Below are 16,111 nucleotides of genomic sequence, written 5' to 3' on the forward strand. Positions count from 1 at the left end.
GGCTGATCATCATTGATGCACTCAACTCCATCCAAAAGATTCACCTCAGGACTGAAATATGATACACCAAAGGACAAAATGCATCTTCTTTGCTGGGACTGAACTGTGTCATCTTTGGGTCTTCCTTTACATTTTAGAACTGTTATCAAACCTATTTAGAGTTCAGTACTAAATATCAGAGATTGTAAATGATGACTAATTAGTGTGTAAATAAGTGTTCCCAAGAAAGTTATATTGAAGTCATTTGTTTATTTTTCCAGCTATTTTTTTTTTTTAATCTTTTAGAGTAGTTTTCCTTGTTTCACAGTTCAAAACAATCTTACACTTGGCCTTAGATCAGCACTGTGCACGCCATTCTTTGTCTGAAACAATCTGTTATAGTTGGCTTCCAGTTGAACAGAGTTGCATCCTCTCCATTCACTTCAGTTAACTGTTTTTCTCAGCAATGTTGGATTCTGGGAATGCAAAGAGAAAACTGATTTACCTATGATGCAGGATAATGTTTGCAATGAAAAAACTCAGGAACAGCCACAAATACAAAATTATATTCTCTTGATACCATTTCATCCAACGTTGTTAAACTGGAGAAAGGCATGTGATTTTCCAGTTTAGTCAAATGATCCAAATCTATTGGGACTTTGTCCATCTATTATAAAATGAACATTACAATTAGTAAAGATATGTCTTTAGACATATATAGTAATTAACACAGGGTTAGAGAGCATATGTGAGATTTCTAGTAAACAGTGCATGTTTAGGATTTCTGATTTTAATGATTGTTGTCTATATCATGTATCACGTTGCATCTCAGCTGCTTTTAAAAGGGAGAGGGAAGGTGGGGGAGTAAAATCATATTAAAAACATGAATAGTTTCAGTTATTCGGTGGGAAAATGAAAAAGTTAAATGGGAAGCTATACTCAAATTGTTGTTCTGTTTGTTCCTTTTTACAACATTCACTAATCTACATGTTCACAGTGAATATGTGGATTAGTGTATGTTGTTAGTGTGGACTGAAAAGAAGCACTTAATGCAGCAGTGACTGTAGGTCAGGAGGACTTAGTGCACCACAGTGAGGCTGAAAACATGGTGTGGTGTGTTTCAGATCAGACGGTGATAAGGAATAACATTAAATGTGTACGATATAGATATTTTGTAGGTAGAATAATAGTACACATTCTACTATGGTAACACTTTAAAAAGCCGTTTTTGTATATTAGTCAGCAGCTATATAATTGCCTTACAAATTAAATCTGAGTAGTCCACATACACAACAAATTCCACACTGCAACATGGTATTAGAAAAGCTGACTGTCTCTAACTAGCAGCACCTTTCATTGCTCTAATTTACTCACCTGATATACAGAGTAAACATTTACAAAGTAAATATGAAGAAAAGCCACCTGGTGGCTAAAGGTGAAAATACAAGCCACCTTTCACGAAAATTTGATGTCAACTTTGAGAGAACATCTGACAGCAGCAGCTCTGGACCGCTTCAGTCTCTAAATGGTAAATGGCCTCTACCATGACACTCAGCTACATTTTGCTTTTGGACTGTTGGACGTTGGCTTGGATGGTGAGCTCTGAAAAATTAAGGCAGGGCACTGCAATTAATATTGCCTATAACAGGATTCAGAAACTGAAAGATAATGTGCAGAATATCAATTGAAAGGTTGTCAGTGAGGCCTGTTGGCTATGTCAACACACCACTCTTACAGCTGATGGTCTTTGTGGTTTCAACAGTAGGTAATAAACTTACTTTTACAGTTTCTATTATGCAATATTAAAGCCAGAAATATGTAAGTAATTCTAATATTTTTAAAAAGTATTGCTAAATATTAACAATGAGAGATTACATATCCATTCTAGTTACATTATTGGATCACTGCCTCCTTCTGGGTGAACTTTAAATTGTACGTCAAACAAATATCTGATATTGTTCTGTCACTATTACTCACTATGGAGTGGGACCCTTTATTTATTTGGAAAATTATTTTTTTTATAATTTTGGGGAAAACTTTAAGAATACAACAGTTTATATAATTATTTAATCATGTAATGAAATCTTGGCATTGCATGTCATGGCTGTTTTTGTGAGTCAGAATTGCAGTGACAATGTGAAAAATACAATTTTGATGCCTGAATTTCTTCCGTTGTGATTAAAATTCATCCACATCATCATCATCATCATCACCACAGCACCTTTTTTGAGCTCCACACTTCAAACAACTGATTTTACAATTATTTAAATGGCTTCTACAAAGTTGCATTCATAACATCGACCATAGTTATCTGTGAAATGCAATTATAACATTTTCATTGCTCCCTTGACAAAACTGGTTCTGTTACAAGCTGAAATTTTCAAAACCATAAACTCTGGTGACTTTCTTCCTCTCCATCAGTTTCTGCTTAGAGCTGTGAGTATCATTGCAAGTATTACAATTAAGGCCAAAAAACCAGTGATGACAGTTATCAAAAAAGTATTCCTCTTTATCTCTGAACTCTTGCCAGGTTGCAGGGCATCGTCGTGGATGTTCTCTTCTCCAGATTTCTTTATGTATTCATGCACTCTTCTTTTCTTTGGTTCATCCTTTTCCCCCACTCTTCTCCTGGTCCTCTGTTGTTCTTTCAATTCCTCTGGCTCTCTCTCCGAGGCTTCACAAAAGACACAGTAATTATTTGTCAGTGTTGAATGAACTTCTTAAACGATTTCTTGATGTTCAGTAGTTTTGTGATCTTACCTCTGTACATGACCAGATATGCAGTCCTGGAACTGTCGAACCATCATTTTGAAGTTCACACAGAGCAAGAAGGAAATTCAACAATGTTCAGTCATCCATCAGTCATACATGCTTATTAAAGACATTAAAGTGCCCCAACAAGTGGTAAAAATAACTGCCTGTCACGGCGGGGTACGTCGGTGTGTTTTGTAAACGGACCCAAATGCAGACACTGAAAGAGGAACAGTAGTCTTTAAACAAAGATGAGCCTTTATTAGGGCTGATGACGACAAGTGCAAACAACATGAACAGTGACGAGAACTAAACGAACGCCTAAACTGGAAAAAACTCAAACTTACTATGAAAACGGTGATAACTATGAATACTATGAATACAAAGACGAGACATGTAAGGTAAAAAGATGACCTAACAATGAACAAAGGAAGACAGAGGACTTAAATACACACAGGAGGTGATCAGGAGAAGTGGAAGTGCATAGGGAACCAGCTGAGACACGCAAGACTCTTTCAAAATAAACCAGGAAACGCTGAGAAAATAACAATAATCAAAGAATAAAACACACAAAACACTCGGTCGCAAAACCACTCGGGAAAAAAAATCTTTTTGTGAAAGTTTAGTAAATAAAGCTCACAAACAGCTCTAGATGTAAACTGTCTGCTGTGTCAGACTTGTTAAACAAAATTAAACTTACTTGTATGTCTTGGTTTTTGCAAACAGCTGTTCTTCAGCCTGCACACATCAACAAAAACAAGATTAACATTAAAATGAGCCCTGCAGTTGTAACACTTTCTGTAGGTTTTAAATATGACCCATATTTCAGTTCTATTTAATCAGTCACCTTTGTCACATTACAGTCATCACAGTCATACCAGGTGTGGTCCTCCCTGGACAGCACAGTGGCTGTGTAATGTCCACCTCTCAGACTGCCCATGTGATTCACTATCCCATACACTTTGTACTTTTTGCCCTACAACAGAGCACACAGTCAGACATAAGAACATATAAAATTACCACAAAAAGTAAGGAAATCTGTGTTTGACTGATTATTTCTTTGCCCTAACAATGCTTCTTGGTAATAAATCTCAGCTTTTGGTACCCCAGGTACCAGATTCTCAGCACCTGTGAGCATGGACTCTGCTGCAGTGGTCAGTTTGTGTCTGACAAACCTCCTGGTGGTCAGTGAGTGTCCCAAGAAGATGACACCAAGAGAAGACCATTTCCTCATACTGTCAGCTCATAGATGGTCTTCTAGAGATTTGCAGTCATATTTGGTGGAGGCAGTGTAATGGTGTGGGGGCGTCATCTTCCTCAGTGGAAAAACTTGCGGAGGCAATCTCAATGAAATATCGAGATGAGATTCTGACACCAGTAGTAATCCCACATCACCACAGTCTGGAGCTGAACTCTTTCCTCCAAGATGACATGCTCGCTCCCACAGAGTGGGGTTTATCAGAGACTGCCTCCAAAGTTTGGGAGTGGAGAGGATGGGATGGCCTTCCGCAGTCCTGACCTCAACCCCACTCAATCCCACACTTGTGGGATCAGCTTGGTCCTGCTTTTCCTGTCAGAATGACCAACATGACCACACTGGCTGACTTGTGACACTTGCAGTTTTAGAATGGGATACTAATCCCACAGTAGTGACCAAGCTGGTGTCCAGCATGAGGAGGAGGTCTCAGGCTGTTGTGGCTGTGTATGGTTCTTCCATATGCTACTAAGGCTTGCTTGTTAAATTAATAAAAACTTCAATTGCCAGTATTTCTTATTTCTTCAGCCTTCCTTCACCCAAACTAATAAACAACACCAAGCAAGAGTCATTAGCAGAGTAAACTGTTTGGCATTGACAGAGAAGATCTGGCAGGTTTTTCATGGGTGTAACTGCTGCTCAACCTACAAATGCATTTCCTTACAAATGTGGGAGCATTTAAAGGAGAAATAAACAGGCTTTCCAACAGATATAAGATTAATTGCCAGTTACAACAAAGAAACAATTGACCAAACACAAATTTCCTTAGTTTTGTTCTAAGTTTATAGAAACAAAAACATAAGAGCAGGTTTCAGAGTGAATTCTCCTTACGTTTGTTGTCATTTCAGATGGCACAGCGACACAGCAGTCGGACTTGAAATCTGACATGGTGTAGTAGTCAAAGTCAAATCTCTTCAGGAGTAGAATCAAGATGTGAGGAAACTTCACCATCTCACATTTCTAAAAACCACAAGAGAGATGATTACACACAGCAGAGTTTGACTAACAGACTCTGCTTTAAAATAAAAATAAAAAAACTAAGAAACTCACAGTGGTTGCTTCTGTTTTCTTCTCACATTCTCCACAGTACACCATGTTGTCTCCACTGTATGACTTGGTTTGGAAAATCTTTTCAAATCCTCCTTCCTGCACAAACACACATGTTGCAATTTTTTTTTAAAAAAAGAAGGGGGGGGCAGAAATCAAGCTCTTAAAGAAAGAGTTGGCTACAGAAACCAACTAGTAAAACACTTTTACATACACAACTGAAAAGCTTTCATGCACACTAGTAAAGCGTGCTCATTGTAACCCCCATACTCAGGCCTGAAATGGTCCTGGGAGTCTGAGGAGTCTAAGCAAGTCACGCTGCTGGAGTTAATGGTCCCACAGGAGGACTGAGTGGAGGAAGCCCAGGAAAGAAAGTGGACAAAATACTTTGTAGCCAATTTTTGGAGGCAAAGGTTGAAAGCACCCAGTGAACCCATGGAGGTGGCGTGTTGGGGGCTTTGCAAGTCAGTATATACACTGAGTAGTCCTAGTGCTCTTGGGGATCTGTAGACTGTGAAGGAGGAAAGCTGTCAAGTGAATGATTCCCAATAGCTCTGGTTGAAGAAAGGTGTTATGCAGTAGAGCATGCTACCTGGATGCAAGTCAGGGCCTGATCCCCATGGCTGGGTCACCGAGGAGGTGTCTGATATTAAGACCTGAAACACCATATGAGAGCATGAGGGTGGTAATGGATGTTTATATCTGTGTGTGCCTGTATGTCTGTGTCTATATGTCAGGTTGGGTATCAGACGCCACCTCTCTGGAGACATCTGAGGCCCTCCAAGGTATGGAGGCCTATCTCCCCCCACCACTTCCCCTGCCAGTGGCAGACGCCCTCAGACATCGGTGTGTTGGTGGTTCTTTGTGTCCGGGGATGGGCGCCCAGGTACACACCAGCTCACTCCTTGGTGGCTGCTTATCGGGGCCTGAAGCCTGGGGCTCGCTCGGGCCACTTCGGGGGTGGGGTGCCCTCGGCCTCTCGGCCTGGGGCTCGGTCGCTCTGGCGCAGCTGGCTGCCGGCGGAGCTCACGGGCACGTCACTGCAACCCCCCCCCGGCTTCTGCTCCGCGGCTGCTGAGTGACCCCTCATCTGGGACTCTCCTCAGCTCTTTCTGGGATAGTGGCGCAGCTGCCCCTCTGTTGGTCTTCCTTGGTCTCTTGTGTTCTGGGGGCCTCTGGATGTCTGGAGTCTTGATCTCCTCCATACCTGCTTCATGCCCTGGTGGGCGGGGCTCTGGCTCCCCACACCCTCTAGCAGATCATTACTTGAAGGAACCTTTTACAAAAACAAGCGCGTCCATGCTCACAGGTGTACACACGGGTGCTCACACACACAAACTACACCCTTTTTGGCTCCTACCTCAAAGCACACTGTGTGCTGTCGATCTTACGTTCTTAAGGGCGACCGTGGCTCAGGGGATTGGGAAGCGTATCTGTAACCGGAAGGTCGCCGATTCGATCCCCGGGCTCTCTGTCCTGGTGTTGGCCAGAGGGGCCGATGGCGCGATATGGCAGCCTCGCTTCTGTCAGTCTGCCTCAGGGCAGCTGTGGCTACAACCGTAGCTTGCCTCCACCAGTGTGTGAATGAATAGTGGCATTGTAAAGCGCTTTGGGTGCCTTGAAAAGCGCTATATAAAGCCAATCCATTATTATTACGTGCTGCACAATAATGTTTAGTATTTACTGTTATATTCCCATGTTGTTTATTGTATTGCTCTCCTTTTCTTCTGCTTGTTTTCTTTTTTCTTTCTCAACAGGTGATCCAGGTGATTGATATATGTATTTTTTTTGTCTGCTTATTTAGTTGGTTTTTGTTTTTTTGCCCTTTATCCCCGTCCCTCTTCTCCACTGTTTTTTTCCCCCTTTTCCTTTCTCCCTTTTCTTTTCCTCATTCAAGTCTGTCCCATATCTAGCAAGTGAAAATAAAAAATAAATAAAATAAACAATAAAAGGTGAATCAAATAGACCATTGCGGCAAGGCTGGGATGGTCAATTTGGTAAAGTAAATCCGTTGGGCATCTTTCCTCGCCTTTAGACAATAATTCTGATGGCAAAAGAACCAAACGGGACAGGCAAAAAAAGAAAAAAAAAAAAAAAGACCTGAAACACCTGATGAGCCCGGGAACATCACTGATGATGTATCCAGATTACACCACAGTGTATGTTAGAATAAACATCTTTTCTGTACCAATGACAGAATTATCTCTTCATTAACTCAAAAACAGCATGACCAGGGGTGCAGTCTGAGCCCTGGCTGCTGCTTACCATGCTGTATGTTTCATCAGGGTTGTCTCTCAGTGACAGTGGAAGAGTCCAGAAAGGATTTGTCTCTTCATTGATGACGTGGCATTTTGTGCATTTTGTTGTGTACGTCAGCTGACCCTCAAAAAGCTTTAACACAGAAATATCAGTTAGAAAACATTCTGGTTTCTCAATGTTATTTGGATGGTAAGATTCTCACCTCAGAGACACGGTGGCTGACCTTACATAAAATCAGATCTAGGCAGTCAGCAGCATCACACTGCTGAGAAACTGAAAATTACATGTAAATGTTATTCATCACAGCCACTATGTGACCTTTTCTTTGAGTTTACCTTTGATGTTTATGTTTTACCAACTGGTCATCTCACCATTATGGATCTCCAAAGTTTTTGTTATCTTTTCTGTTCCACATGTTCCTTTCTTCAGACGTTCAAAGATGTTTCTCAGCTCTTGGTCTATTTTCTGTGATTCTGGATCCAACCTTCAGGAAAACAGATATTTCTTACTTAATATTGACTTTTTATGGTCCATTCACCATGTTGTTATTATTTTATCTAATTTCAAATACAGGCTTGTGACCAAGAACAACGTTATTCAGTCATTTGATTTCTTTCCTTTCTGACAAAATAATTCTAAATGAAACACTTTGACTGATTTGACACCCTATTAATAACTCAAGGGGCTTCCTAAAGTTACATTTTTCTTTAAAGATATTAGGGGGCAAAATGCATATCCTAAAAAAAGAAAAAAAATCCTGCCTCTATTAAACCAAGAGTTGCATTCATGGGGACTGAAGACTACAAGTTTGAAGACAAAAGAAATCTAACTCTGTAAGACCTCTAGAGTCAACTCCTTATTTGTGACTGGGGTCAGAAGATAGGTTTATATTAGCTGATAGAAGCACAACACACCAGACTGTCATAAAGAACTATCAGAACAAAAGTTTTCTTTCAGTATAGCAGCTGGTTGAGAGTAATATGATTCCTAAAAATAATTCTCAAACCAAAGAATATTTATTCTGTGTGACATTTTCTAAATATGAAGAAAGCTTAACATGACCAAAAATCTTGTAATAACATATCTGAGCTTATAAAACTCAGGGCCTGATGAATCAAAATAATTCTCAGTGGCATAAACGCTTCAATTTTGTTCAGTTCAATTCGATTGTTGCTATGTGAGCAAGCACTTGGCGACAGTGGGAAATAAAATAATAAATAAAGGAGGATTGAGGATCACCTGATCCAGTCCTAACTACAAGCTATGACATAAAAGAAAGTTTTAAGCCTAATCTTAAAAGAAGAGATTGTGTCTGTCCCCTGAATCCAAACTGGAAGCTGGTTCCACAGAAGAGGGGTATATTTGTTTGTTTATTTGTTTCTAATTAGCATCAGATGTGAAATGTAAGCAATCTAAAATCTCCCACCTGTCATGAATCTCAGGTGTCATGAAGAAAACTTGCATTATGCTGTTGAGATAACATGTGGCTCCTTGATTTTTCAGGCCATGAAATTTCTTCTGCTGGATTACTTTGGGGAAAAAAGAAAGAAAAAATAGCATTTTTTTAATAAATGACTGTAGAAAAGATTACAAAAAATTTAAAGACCTCAGCCACAAAAATGATGCATATTTAAAGCATATATAAGGAATTAATTTGACAGTTTTTGACAGACCAATAGGTTTGTTGTATCTATTTATGAAAACTCTTATGTGACGTGAGATTGTGTGGGAAAATTCCAGTAGATCGGCAGTTTCTGAAATATTTCAAAGCATCAGCGATTCAAAGTCACTTAAACTATTTTTCTTCCTGGTTTTGATGTTCATCGTGGACGTCAGCAGGTCATCTTGACCATGTCTACATGCAGTGGATTGGTGCCATGTGACTGGCTATTAGATCCCTTATAGAATAGTTAAACAGGTGTGCCTAATAAAGTGGTCTCTGAATGTATACTGTAGCCTGGGCCTTATGGGGACATGGTTTAAAGATGTTTCTTTTCTGTGACAGTTACAGCTTTATAAATCCTGTGTATGCGGTGCTTTAGTTTTATTTAGTTATTTTTTGTACAGCAAGTGTTCAGTATAAAAGACTTTAACTCACCTGCATCCTCTCTTAGTTTTTTCGTCTCTTCTGTGTTCACTTCTTCCAGGTTCCGTTTCCTGGAGCTGATCATCTTGAATCTCTCCTTGAGGATAAATTGTTTTGCTTTTTTTTAAATCTGAGTTTATTTGTTAAAAATATCCAGCTCTTTGTTGCACCATCTCATATTCCACATTTTCACCCAGGAATAGTTTCGACTTTGAACCATCGGCTCACCTTCTTTTCTTGTTTTAAAAATAGATCCGCCGATGTCGCTGTTTGCTGCAAGTTCAGATTGAACTTTCTATTTAAGAACAGGTTCTATACAATGATTGTTTTATATTTTAATGAGAAGAAAGTCGAGATTCTATACTGCGCGCGCCATGGGATTGTTGCGCACGCAGGCACAGGGGAGCAGCCTACTCATTCGTGTCAGCTTGAAATCCGCCCAGAGGGCACATGATGCACTGGAGAGTCTCAATGCAAAAGTCCAAGTGGTCATAAAATATAGGCAGACACTGTTTGATACACCTTAGCGTAATTTTTAAAACTGGAAGAGACTTTTTATAACATTGTGATTTTGAATGCAGCTCGTCAGTGTTTACATTTCCAGCTTTCCATCAAATGGACTGAGTTCCTCCTCCTTTTTATGTTTAGATGAGACGAAATTTTTCGAGTTTACAACTGTTATTATTATTATTATTATTATTATTATTATTACAGAATGAGTATAGATTGCGTATCCCGTTTTTGTATTTTCATCATAACAACAACATACGGAGCTCTTTACGAGCTTCGTTGTCGCGGTCTCATGAGGAAATTTAATTCACTTGGACCCGATCTGACACCCATGAAAGGTTGTTTTTTTCCGACATGGGGAGGAGGGCAGAGTGGTGACCTTCGTGTGTCCACACACGCAAGTGAAAGAAGACATCCTTTGCATATGGGCAGACGCGAATGGATTAGTGTTATTTAGAGTGTTATTTAAAAAAAGAGAGAGAAAGAAAAGGAAAACAACAGGCTGAGGTAAATCTATGTGATTGGAGTGGAGCCTCTTTGACTGTTTGTTCACGAAAATTTGGTGATAAAATGTAACGTCAAACAACAAACACCCATGGATTTGTTTTCTCTGTTAAATTAAAATGATCCCTATTTGTTGTGTTGTAGAGAGAGTCTCTGACTGGATCACTACGCGTCATACCGCGACCACATGACCAAGAAAACAACGTCACGGGTTCGACCTGCGGGCAGCTGCGACTTCTGTTCTTCTTTGAAAAATAAGAAAAGGTCACCGTCCGGATCTCTATTTGGCAAGTCTTCATGTTTAAACTTTAGTCATCAGGTACACGTGAATGTTTTTGTTTGATGTGCTTTGTTCTAACAGATGATGGAAAGACGATTATTGCGGTTGTGTCTTGTGGTAGACAAGAATTTCCTTGCGAGTAGGATTTGACAATTTTGGGAATTCTGACATCGTTGGATTTTGGCAGTTCCTCTCTTACCTCCGTTTTCATGTTTTGCATTAAATAATGGGAGTGTTGGGTACTATTGGCCATTTAGTTGTTTCGTCTGAAACAAAGTTCAGGGTTTTCGCTTTTAAGATCCGTCTGCGCATCGGGATAACTTTCATTTGGGAGCTATTTCCAAAGCAAGTCAAGAGGTCGAAAGATGACGAAGATTATTCCGCGTCAAAGTGAGTAACATAGATTACTTTGATCTAATCGGAATTTGAGCAGCGATATATTGTCGAAACTCTTAGAATCCACGCGTCAGGCTTGACTTTTTCCACGCTCTCTTATGGCAGTATTATCAATAAACTCTAATGCTATAGACTCTAATGCGTGCGCACCAAGACACACATAGTTGTGCATGAGCTCCTTTTGTCTTTCCTGTGTAATGTCTACATGTACGCGTAATGTTAGACAAAGCACCCAGCATAAAGGAAAAGTGTAGTGAGAGAATAAAACATGGAATAAATACATGTTAATCATATGCATGTAGAATATCTGGTATAGTAACAGCCCCTGATGGAGTGAAGTCCAAAAATAAAAGTGGATGAAATGAGAGAAAAACTTTTTAGCGAGATCTCTGTTTGTTTTGTTGTAGATGATCTGAAGGCGGCGCTGAGTCAGGATGGGTTCAAAACTGTCTAAAAAGAAAAAGATTTCTCATCAGAGGAGCAGAACTCCCTCTCAAGACTCCAGAAGCAGTTTGACATATGAGGAGGAGAAGTGCTACAACCCATCCGACTCTACACTTACATTTGTGGATGGAGATGATGAGTTTGACTGTAAGTCTTCAGACTATGAATTCTACCTTTACTGGGCTACAGATAATGTTGAGTAGAGTGTATAACAGTAATAAGATTTTTCATGTGTCACTCATAGTCTTGTATGAGGACTTCAAGTCTCCGAGAGCGCTGATGTCTTGCGGCCATGCTGTCACTCCCATGTCTCTCGCCAACTGGTGTCTTAGCTTATTGAATCAGGTAGGATATTACATGTTCATCTACTCACAAACCCCAAATAAATTAACAGTGATTTTTGAACTGAGTGTATATTACTATGCACTCAGTTGCATAACTACTGAGTTGAAGTCACACAAAAAGGCACCAATTCAACATTTACAGACTATAAGGCAGAACTGACAACTCTCATGATGTCAAGAACGTTTGTATGTTGTTTTACCAGATAGAGCAGAAACGCACTGTATAAGTTTTATAGGAGTTTAAGTAATGGGTCATCAGTGCAGGAATTCATTAATGGGGTTTTTCTTAGTCTGGTAGTTCTCAAGCTTTCTTTCTGGATTGCTACTTCAGAATCCAAAAATAAATAAATAAAGCATTCACATTAGTCTTGTAGGAATGGAATCTAATAGGCATGAGACTGGACTGTGGCTCAGTTAATATACTATTGTGAGCAGTTGCTATTTGTTCCTCAAGTTTTCCTTTCACTGATTAATATATATTTTTGTATATTCTGTTTCAGGGCGAGAGCAGGTTTGTGTGCGGCCAAACTGAATGTCATGCTGAGTGGTCCTTTGAGGAGGTTTGTAAAATGGCTCTTCTAACCCTGGAAGAAATCGAGTACTTTGAAAAGAAAATGTTCAGCAACTCTAAGGATGTTTTTGATGTTAAATCAGTAAGTTTATTTACATAGTCTGCATTTCTGCGCCATATTTGTCCAAATGTTGAGCATTAAATAAATAATCGTTTTTTATTAACAGTGTCCTGGCTGCAAGTCTTCAGTGCTGAGAACTGACTTCAGTAATCTGTGTACTGAATGTACAGTGTGCACAGCTGATCTAAATCGGACCTTTACGTTCTGTTGGCAGTGTTTGAGGGAATGGAAAGGTCCGTCCCCACGTTCAAACCGATGTGAAAATCATGGCTGCATCAATAAGTCCTTAGAAATTCTGAGAAAATGTCCAGATATCACCTTTAAGGATGTGGAGGGCATCACTGGCTGTCCCTCTATCCGTGCCTGTCCCACATGTGGCTTCCTAGTGGAACATAACACAACTGGGTGTAAAAACATCTTCTGTACACGTTGTAAGGTGCAGTTCTGCTTTGTTTGCCTCAAAATGAAAGAGGAATGTTTGGAGACGAGTGAATATTACAAACCTTGTTCCAGTGGTGTAGCCCCTAGACAGACTTCTATACCAGTGTGTCAGTGGGATGATTACTAGATTGTTACAGAAATGTTGTTATTATGTGATTCACATAGAAAAACTATCAGCTCAGTAAGTTGGTAAAGCCTGATTTAAAATTTACCACTAAGCTACAGTTACCACAATCTAATGCAGTGACTTTCTGTGTCTCAAATACAGCAATAAGTCAGATTAAGACCAGTTATCATCAAGTTAATATATTAGCATTCTAAAATTAAGTGTTTTACTTCTATTATTTGAAAGAATTTCTTCATTTTCTAATACAGAATTCACTTTCTAATATTTAATGAAAAAAAATTCTACACCAGAAATCTGAAGAATGTAGCTGTGCACCAGACTTTTATAGACTTTTAAAATAACTTTTTGGATAATTTCTCACTTTTTAAATTTTCCTTGTACCCTAGGAATCCCCTTTTCTCCTCACCATGTCAAACAAGATTGTTAACTGCAGTAAACTTTAACAATAATAAATAAATCGTGCGTCTTTTTAAAAGAAAAAATTTGTCCTAAAACATGTGGATGAAAATTCATTTTATGCACATTTTGATTGCTCTTTGACAGCTGGTTTTCTACCAGTCTGCATCAGAGCAAAAATTCCTTTTGGCATTAAATTTATTGTTGGGATTTACTCAACCTAATGTAGTCTTTGTAAATAAGTTAAACATGCTGCATTATGTAACACATTGTCAAGCCAATGAGTTAATTTTATTTGCTATCAGAATGTAAAACAAAAGGACTAAGAAAAAGGGCTTTTTTTTTTCTTTTCTCTTTTTTTGACTAAATAATGTCAATGCACTTTATTGTAACAAGTCCCCCTTTTTTTTTTCTTCAATAAAAATATAATTTAAAAAAAAAAAAAAGAAAAGGGATTTACTCAAGAGGTGTCAGTTTTGTGACTAAAAGGTGTAGACGTAGGTGTTTTGCTGACCGTATTGTGTAAGTATTTGTGAGAGTATCCTTTTCATGCCACAAAATTTTGCACTTCCAACTGCTTTTGTTTAGGAAAATATACTGTTTCAGAGTGCAGAATTTGGCAAGATGAGAGTATTTAAATTAGGCATATAAATGTGGTTTTCTAAAGTTTGTTGTGGCACATAATGCACTGCAAATAAACGTTAATGGCCCTTACTACAGCAACTGAAAGCGGCTGCAGTAAGGGTCTGGCAGAGCATCTCAAGAGTGGATTTGGTGATGTCCATAGTTTCTAGACTTCAGCAAGTCATTGACAGCAAGCATTAAAAACACTGCTTATATGTATAATTATGTTAGTTTGTCCAATTGAGTGCCTGAAAGGAGGGACTATGTATAAATATATAATGTAATGTGTTAACAGCTAACACAATACTTTTGTTAAACCCTTTGAATTAAAGATGAAAGTCTGCACTTCAGTCACATCTCGATTCATGGATTGATTTAAAATCCACTGTGGTGGTTTAAACAGGCGAAACAAATACTTAGCCTTAACCATACATCATCCTGTTTGAGACACAATATATCTTGTCAGTATCACAATATTATAAGCAGTGATGGGAGTTAAAAGTAGCGGCGTTACTAACGGCGTTACTTTTTTCAGTAACGAGTAATCTAACTAATTACTATTCCTATCGTTACAACGCCGTTACAGTTACTATTTTTCAACAAACAGACGGTTGAAGCTGTGTTCAGCTTACCGCATCTTATATCAGTTGCACGGAAGTTGAATACGTAAGTAATCTGGACGCTACAGCTTTAAGCAGCTGTGCGCGCTCCCGCGGATGGTAATCACGATCACTGTCTAGCACAACACCTGGAGCTCAGGGGGCAAAACAATCGCATGAGTGCTGCTGTTTGACTGAGGAAGAATAAAGTAGTCGTGGTAAGCCGATCACATGACCACTTAAAGACAAAGCAACAAGGTGATATATACCAGTTTTTAAATTGTGTTGATAGGCCACGTAAAACCAGAGTCATGATAAACAATATATACGCGGCGTTTTTTCCTCAATAGTTTCGTCCCGTTTACTGTCTAAGGACAGCGCAGCAAGCACTCTCTGCTTATGAGAGAAAAAAACAAACAAACAAACAAACAAAAAAAAACAGGGGAAGTTAGTAGTGACGGCGAGAGAGTGAGAGAGCAGAAAAAGACAGAGAGCGAGTTTTGAGATGTGAGAGATTTGTGACGTTTAGCGTGTTTGGAGCATGTAGTTAGTGTTGTCTTGTGTAGTTAGTGTGTAGTGTTGTGAATAGTTTTGTGTTGTGTGTCAGAACAATGAGGCGACTGCTGTCTCCAGGTAGAAAAAGGAGTGATACACCTGCTGCTGTCAGACCTGCAGGTATCAGGCTGTGATGTTCTCCTTTATAGTGGACAGAAATTATTTTTTTTGGAGTGGCACAAATAACTTGTGTGGCATCTTATTGAATGCAGAACAGCTGATTGTTCTGTAAATAGTTTGAAATGGTTATTTAAAAAAAGGGTAAAAGGTAAATGGATGTAAATAACTTATATATTAAATAAATAACTAAAATTGACCATTTATATTTGCATTTAAAGTTATGAAATATGATTCAATAAACATGTTTGTGGTTGTTACAGTAAAAAATATAACTTTTTCTACTCTGATTTTATGGTTTTTGTCTGATGTTAGATCAATTGTGTTAACACAGGATGTCAAAATGAAAACATAACTGTAAATTCAGACACGTGAGGTTGTGCTGAAAAGGATGAAACCAAACAAGGCAAAGTAAATAGTTTTTAAAGGTAAAATGTGGAGGGAAAATCAAAAGTAGTTAAAAATGGTCAATTATACCCTGGACCCCAGAGGGTTCAACGTTTTTTTTTTATAGTAACGCAATTGTTACTTTTCAAGTAATTAATTACTTTTAGAATATTGTAACTCAGTTACTTTTTTGAAGAAGTAACTAGTAACTATAATTAATTACTTTTTCAAAGTAACTTGCCCAACACTGATTATAAGTATTGCCTCAATAGAAATAGAGCTGTCTTTCAGATCACATTCTTATCTTGGCTCAGGCATTGGTTTCTGCCTCTTATGTTTTGAAGTCACCCAGTAACTGTCTGCTTTTAGCAGCGATCT

The 16,111-nt window shown here is 38.8% G+C and overlaps 2 protein-coding genes across 2 annotated transcripts; one reads left to right on the forward strand and one right to left on the reverse strand.

Moving 5' to 3' along the window:
* Positions 1-2,396: 2,396 nt before the first annotated feature.
* LOC146391208 (ubiquitin carboxyl-terminal hydrolase 47) lies at positions 2,397-9,462 on the reverse strand. The gene is made up of 11 exons (XM_084924038.1): positions 9,390-9,462; positions 8,718-8,820; positions 7,663-7,775; positions 7,494-7,564; positions 7,298-7,423; positions 5,036-5,131; positions 4,817-4,945; positions 3,578-3,706; positions 3,431-3,468; positions 2,740-2,771; positions 2,397-2,653 (listed from the first exon to the last, which is right to left on the reverse strand). The coding sequence occupies exons 1-11, from the start codon at positions 9,460-9,462 to the stop codon at positions 2,397-2,399; spliced, it is 1,167 nt and encodes a 388-aa protein (XP_084780164.1).
* Positions 9,463-11,501: 2,039 nt separating this feature from the next.
* LOC146391209 (uncharacterized) lies at positions 11,502-13,064 on the forward strand. The gene is made up of 4 exons (XM_084924044.1): positions 11,502-11,658; positions 11,756-11,856; positions 12,356-12,508; positions 12,594-13,064. The coding sequence occupies exons 1-4, from the start codon at positions 11,502-11,504 to the stop codon at positions 13,053-13,055; spliced, it is 873 nt and encodes a 290-aa protein (XP_084780170.1). The 3' UTR covers positions 13,056-13,064.
* Positions 13,065-16,111: the final 3,047 nt, after the last annotated feature.

The sequence above is a fragment of the Perissodus microlepis genome, chromosome 3 (assembly GCF_051167445.1).
Source record: "Perissodus microlepis isolate ML-2025 ecotype Zambia chromosome 3, ASM5116744v1, whole genome shotgun sequence".
NCBI lineage: Eukaryota > Metazoa > Chordata > Actinopteri > Cichliformes > Cichlidae > Perissodus > Perissodus microlepis.

What these genes read in the sequence shown, in the direction of transcription:
- LOC146391208 (XM_084924038.1), bottom strand. Translation starts at nt 9,462, where the DNA reads ATGATCAGCTCCAGGAAACGGAACCTGGAAGAAGTGAACACAGAAGAG. An exon ending in CATCTGAAATGACAACAAAC is followed by an intron (nt 3,707 to 4,816) that starts GTAAGGAGAATT and finishes GCTCTGTTGTAG; the next exon opens with GGCAAAAAGTACAAAGTGTA. An exon ending in GCAAAAACCAAGACATACAA is followed by an intron (nt 2,772 to 3,430) that starts GTAAGTTTAATT and finishes ATGGTTCGACAG; the next exon opens with TTCCAGGACTGCATATCTGG.
- LOC146391209 (XM_084924044.1), top strand. Translation starts at nt 11,502, where the DNA reads ATGGGTTCAAAACTGTCTAAAAAGAAAAAGATTTCTCATCAGAGGAGC. An exon ending in TGGAGATGATGAGTTTGACT is followed by an intron (nt 11,659 to 11,755) that starts GTAAGTCTTCAG and finishes TGTCACTCATAG; the next exon opens with TCTTGTATGAGGACTTCAAG. An exon ending in ATGTTTTTGATGTTAAATCA is followed by an intron (nt 12,509 to 12,593) that starts GTAAGTTTATTT and finishes TTTTATTAACAG; the next exon opens with TGTCCTGGCTGCAAGTCTTC.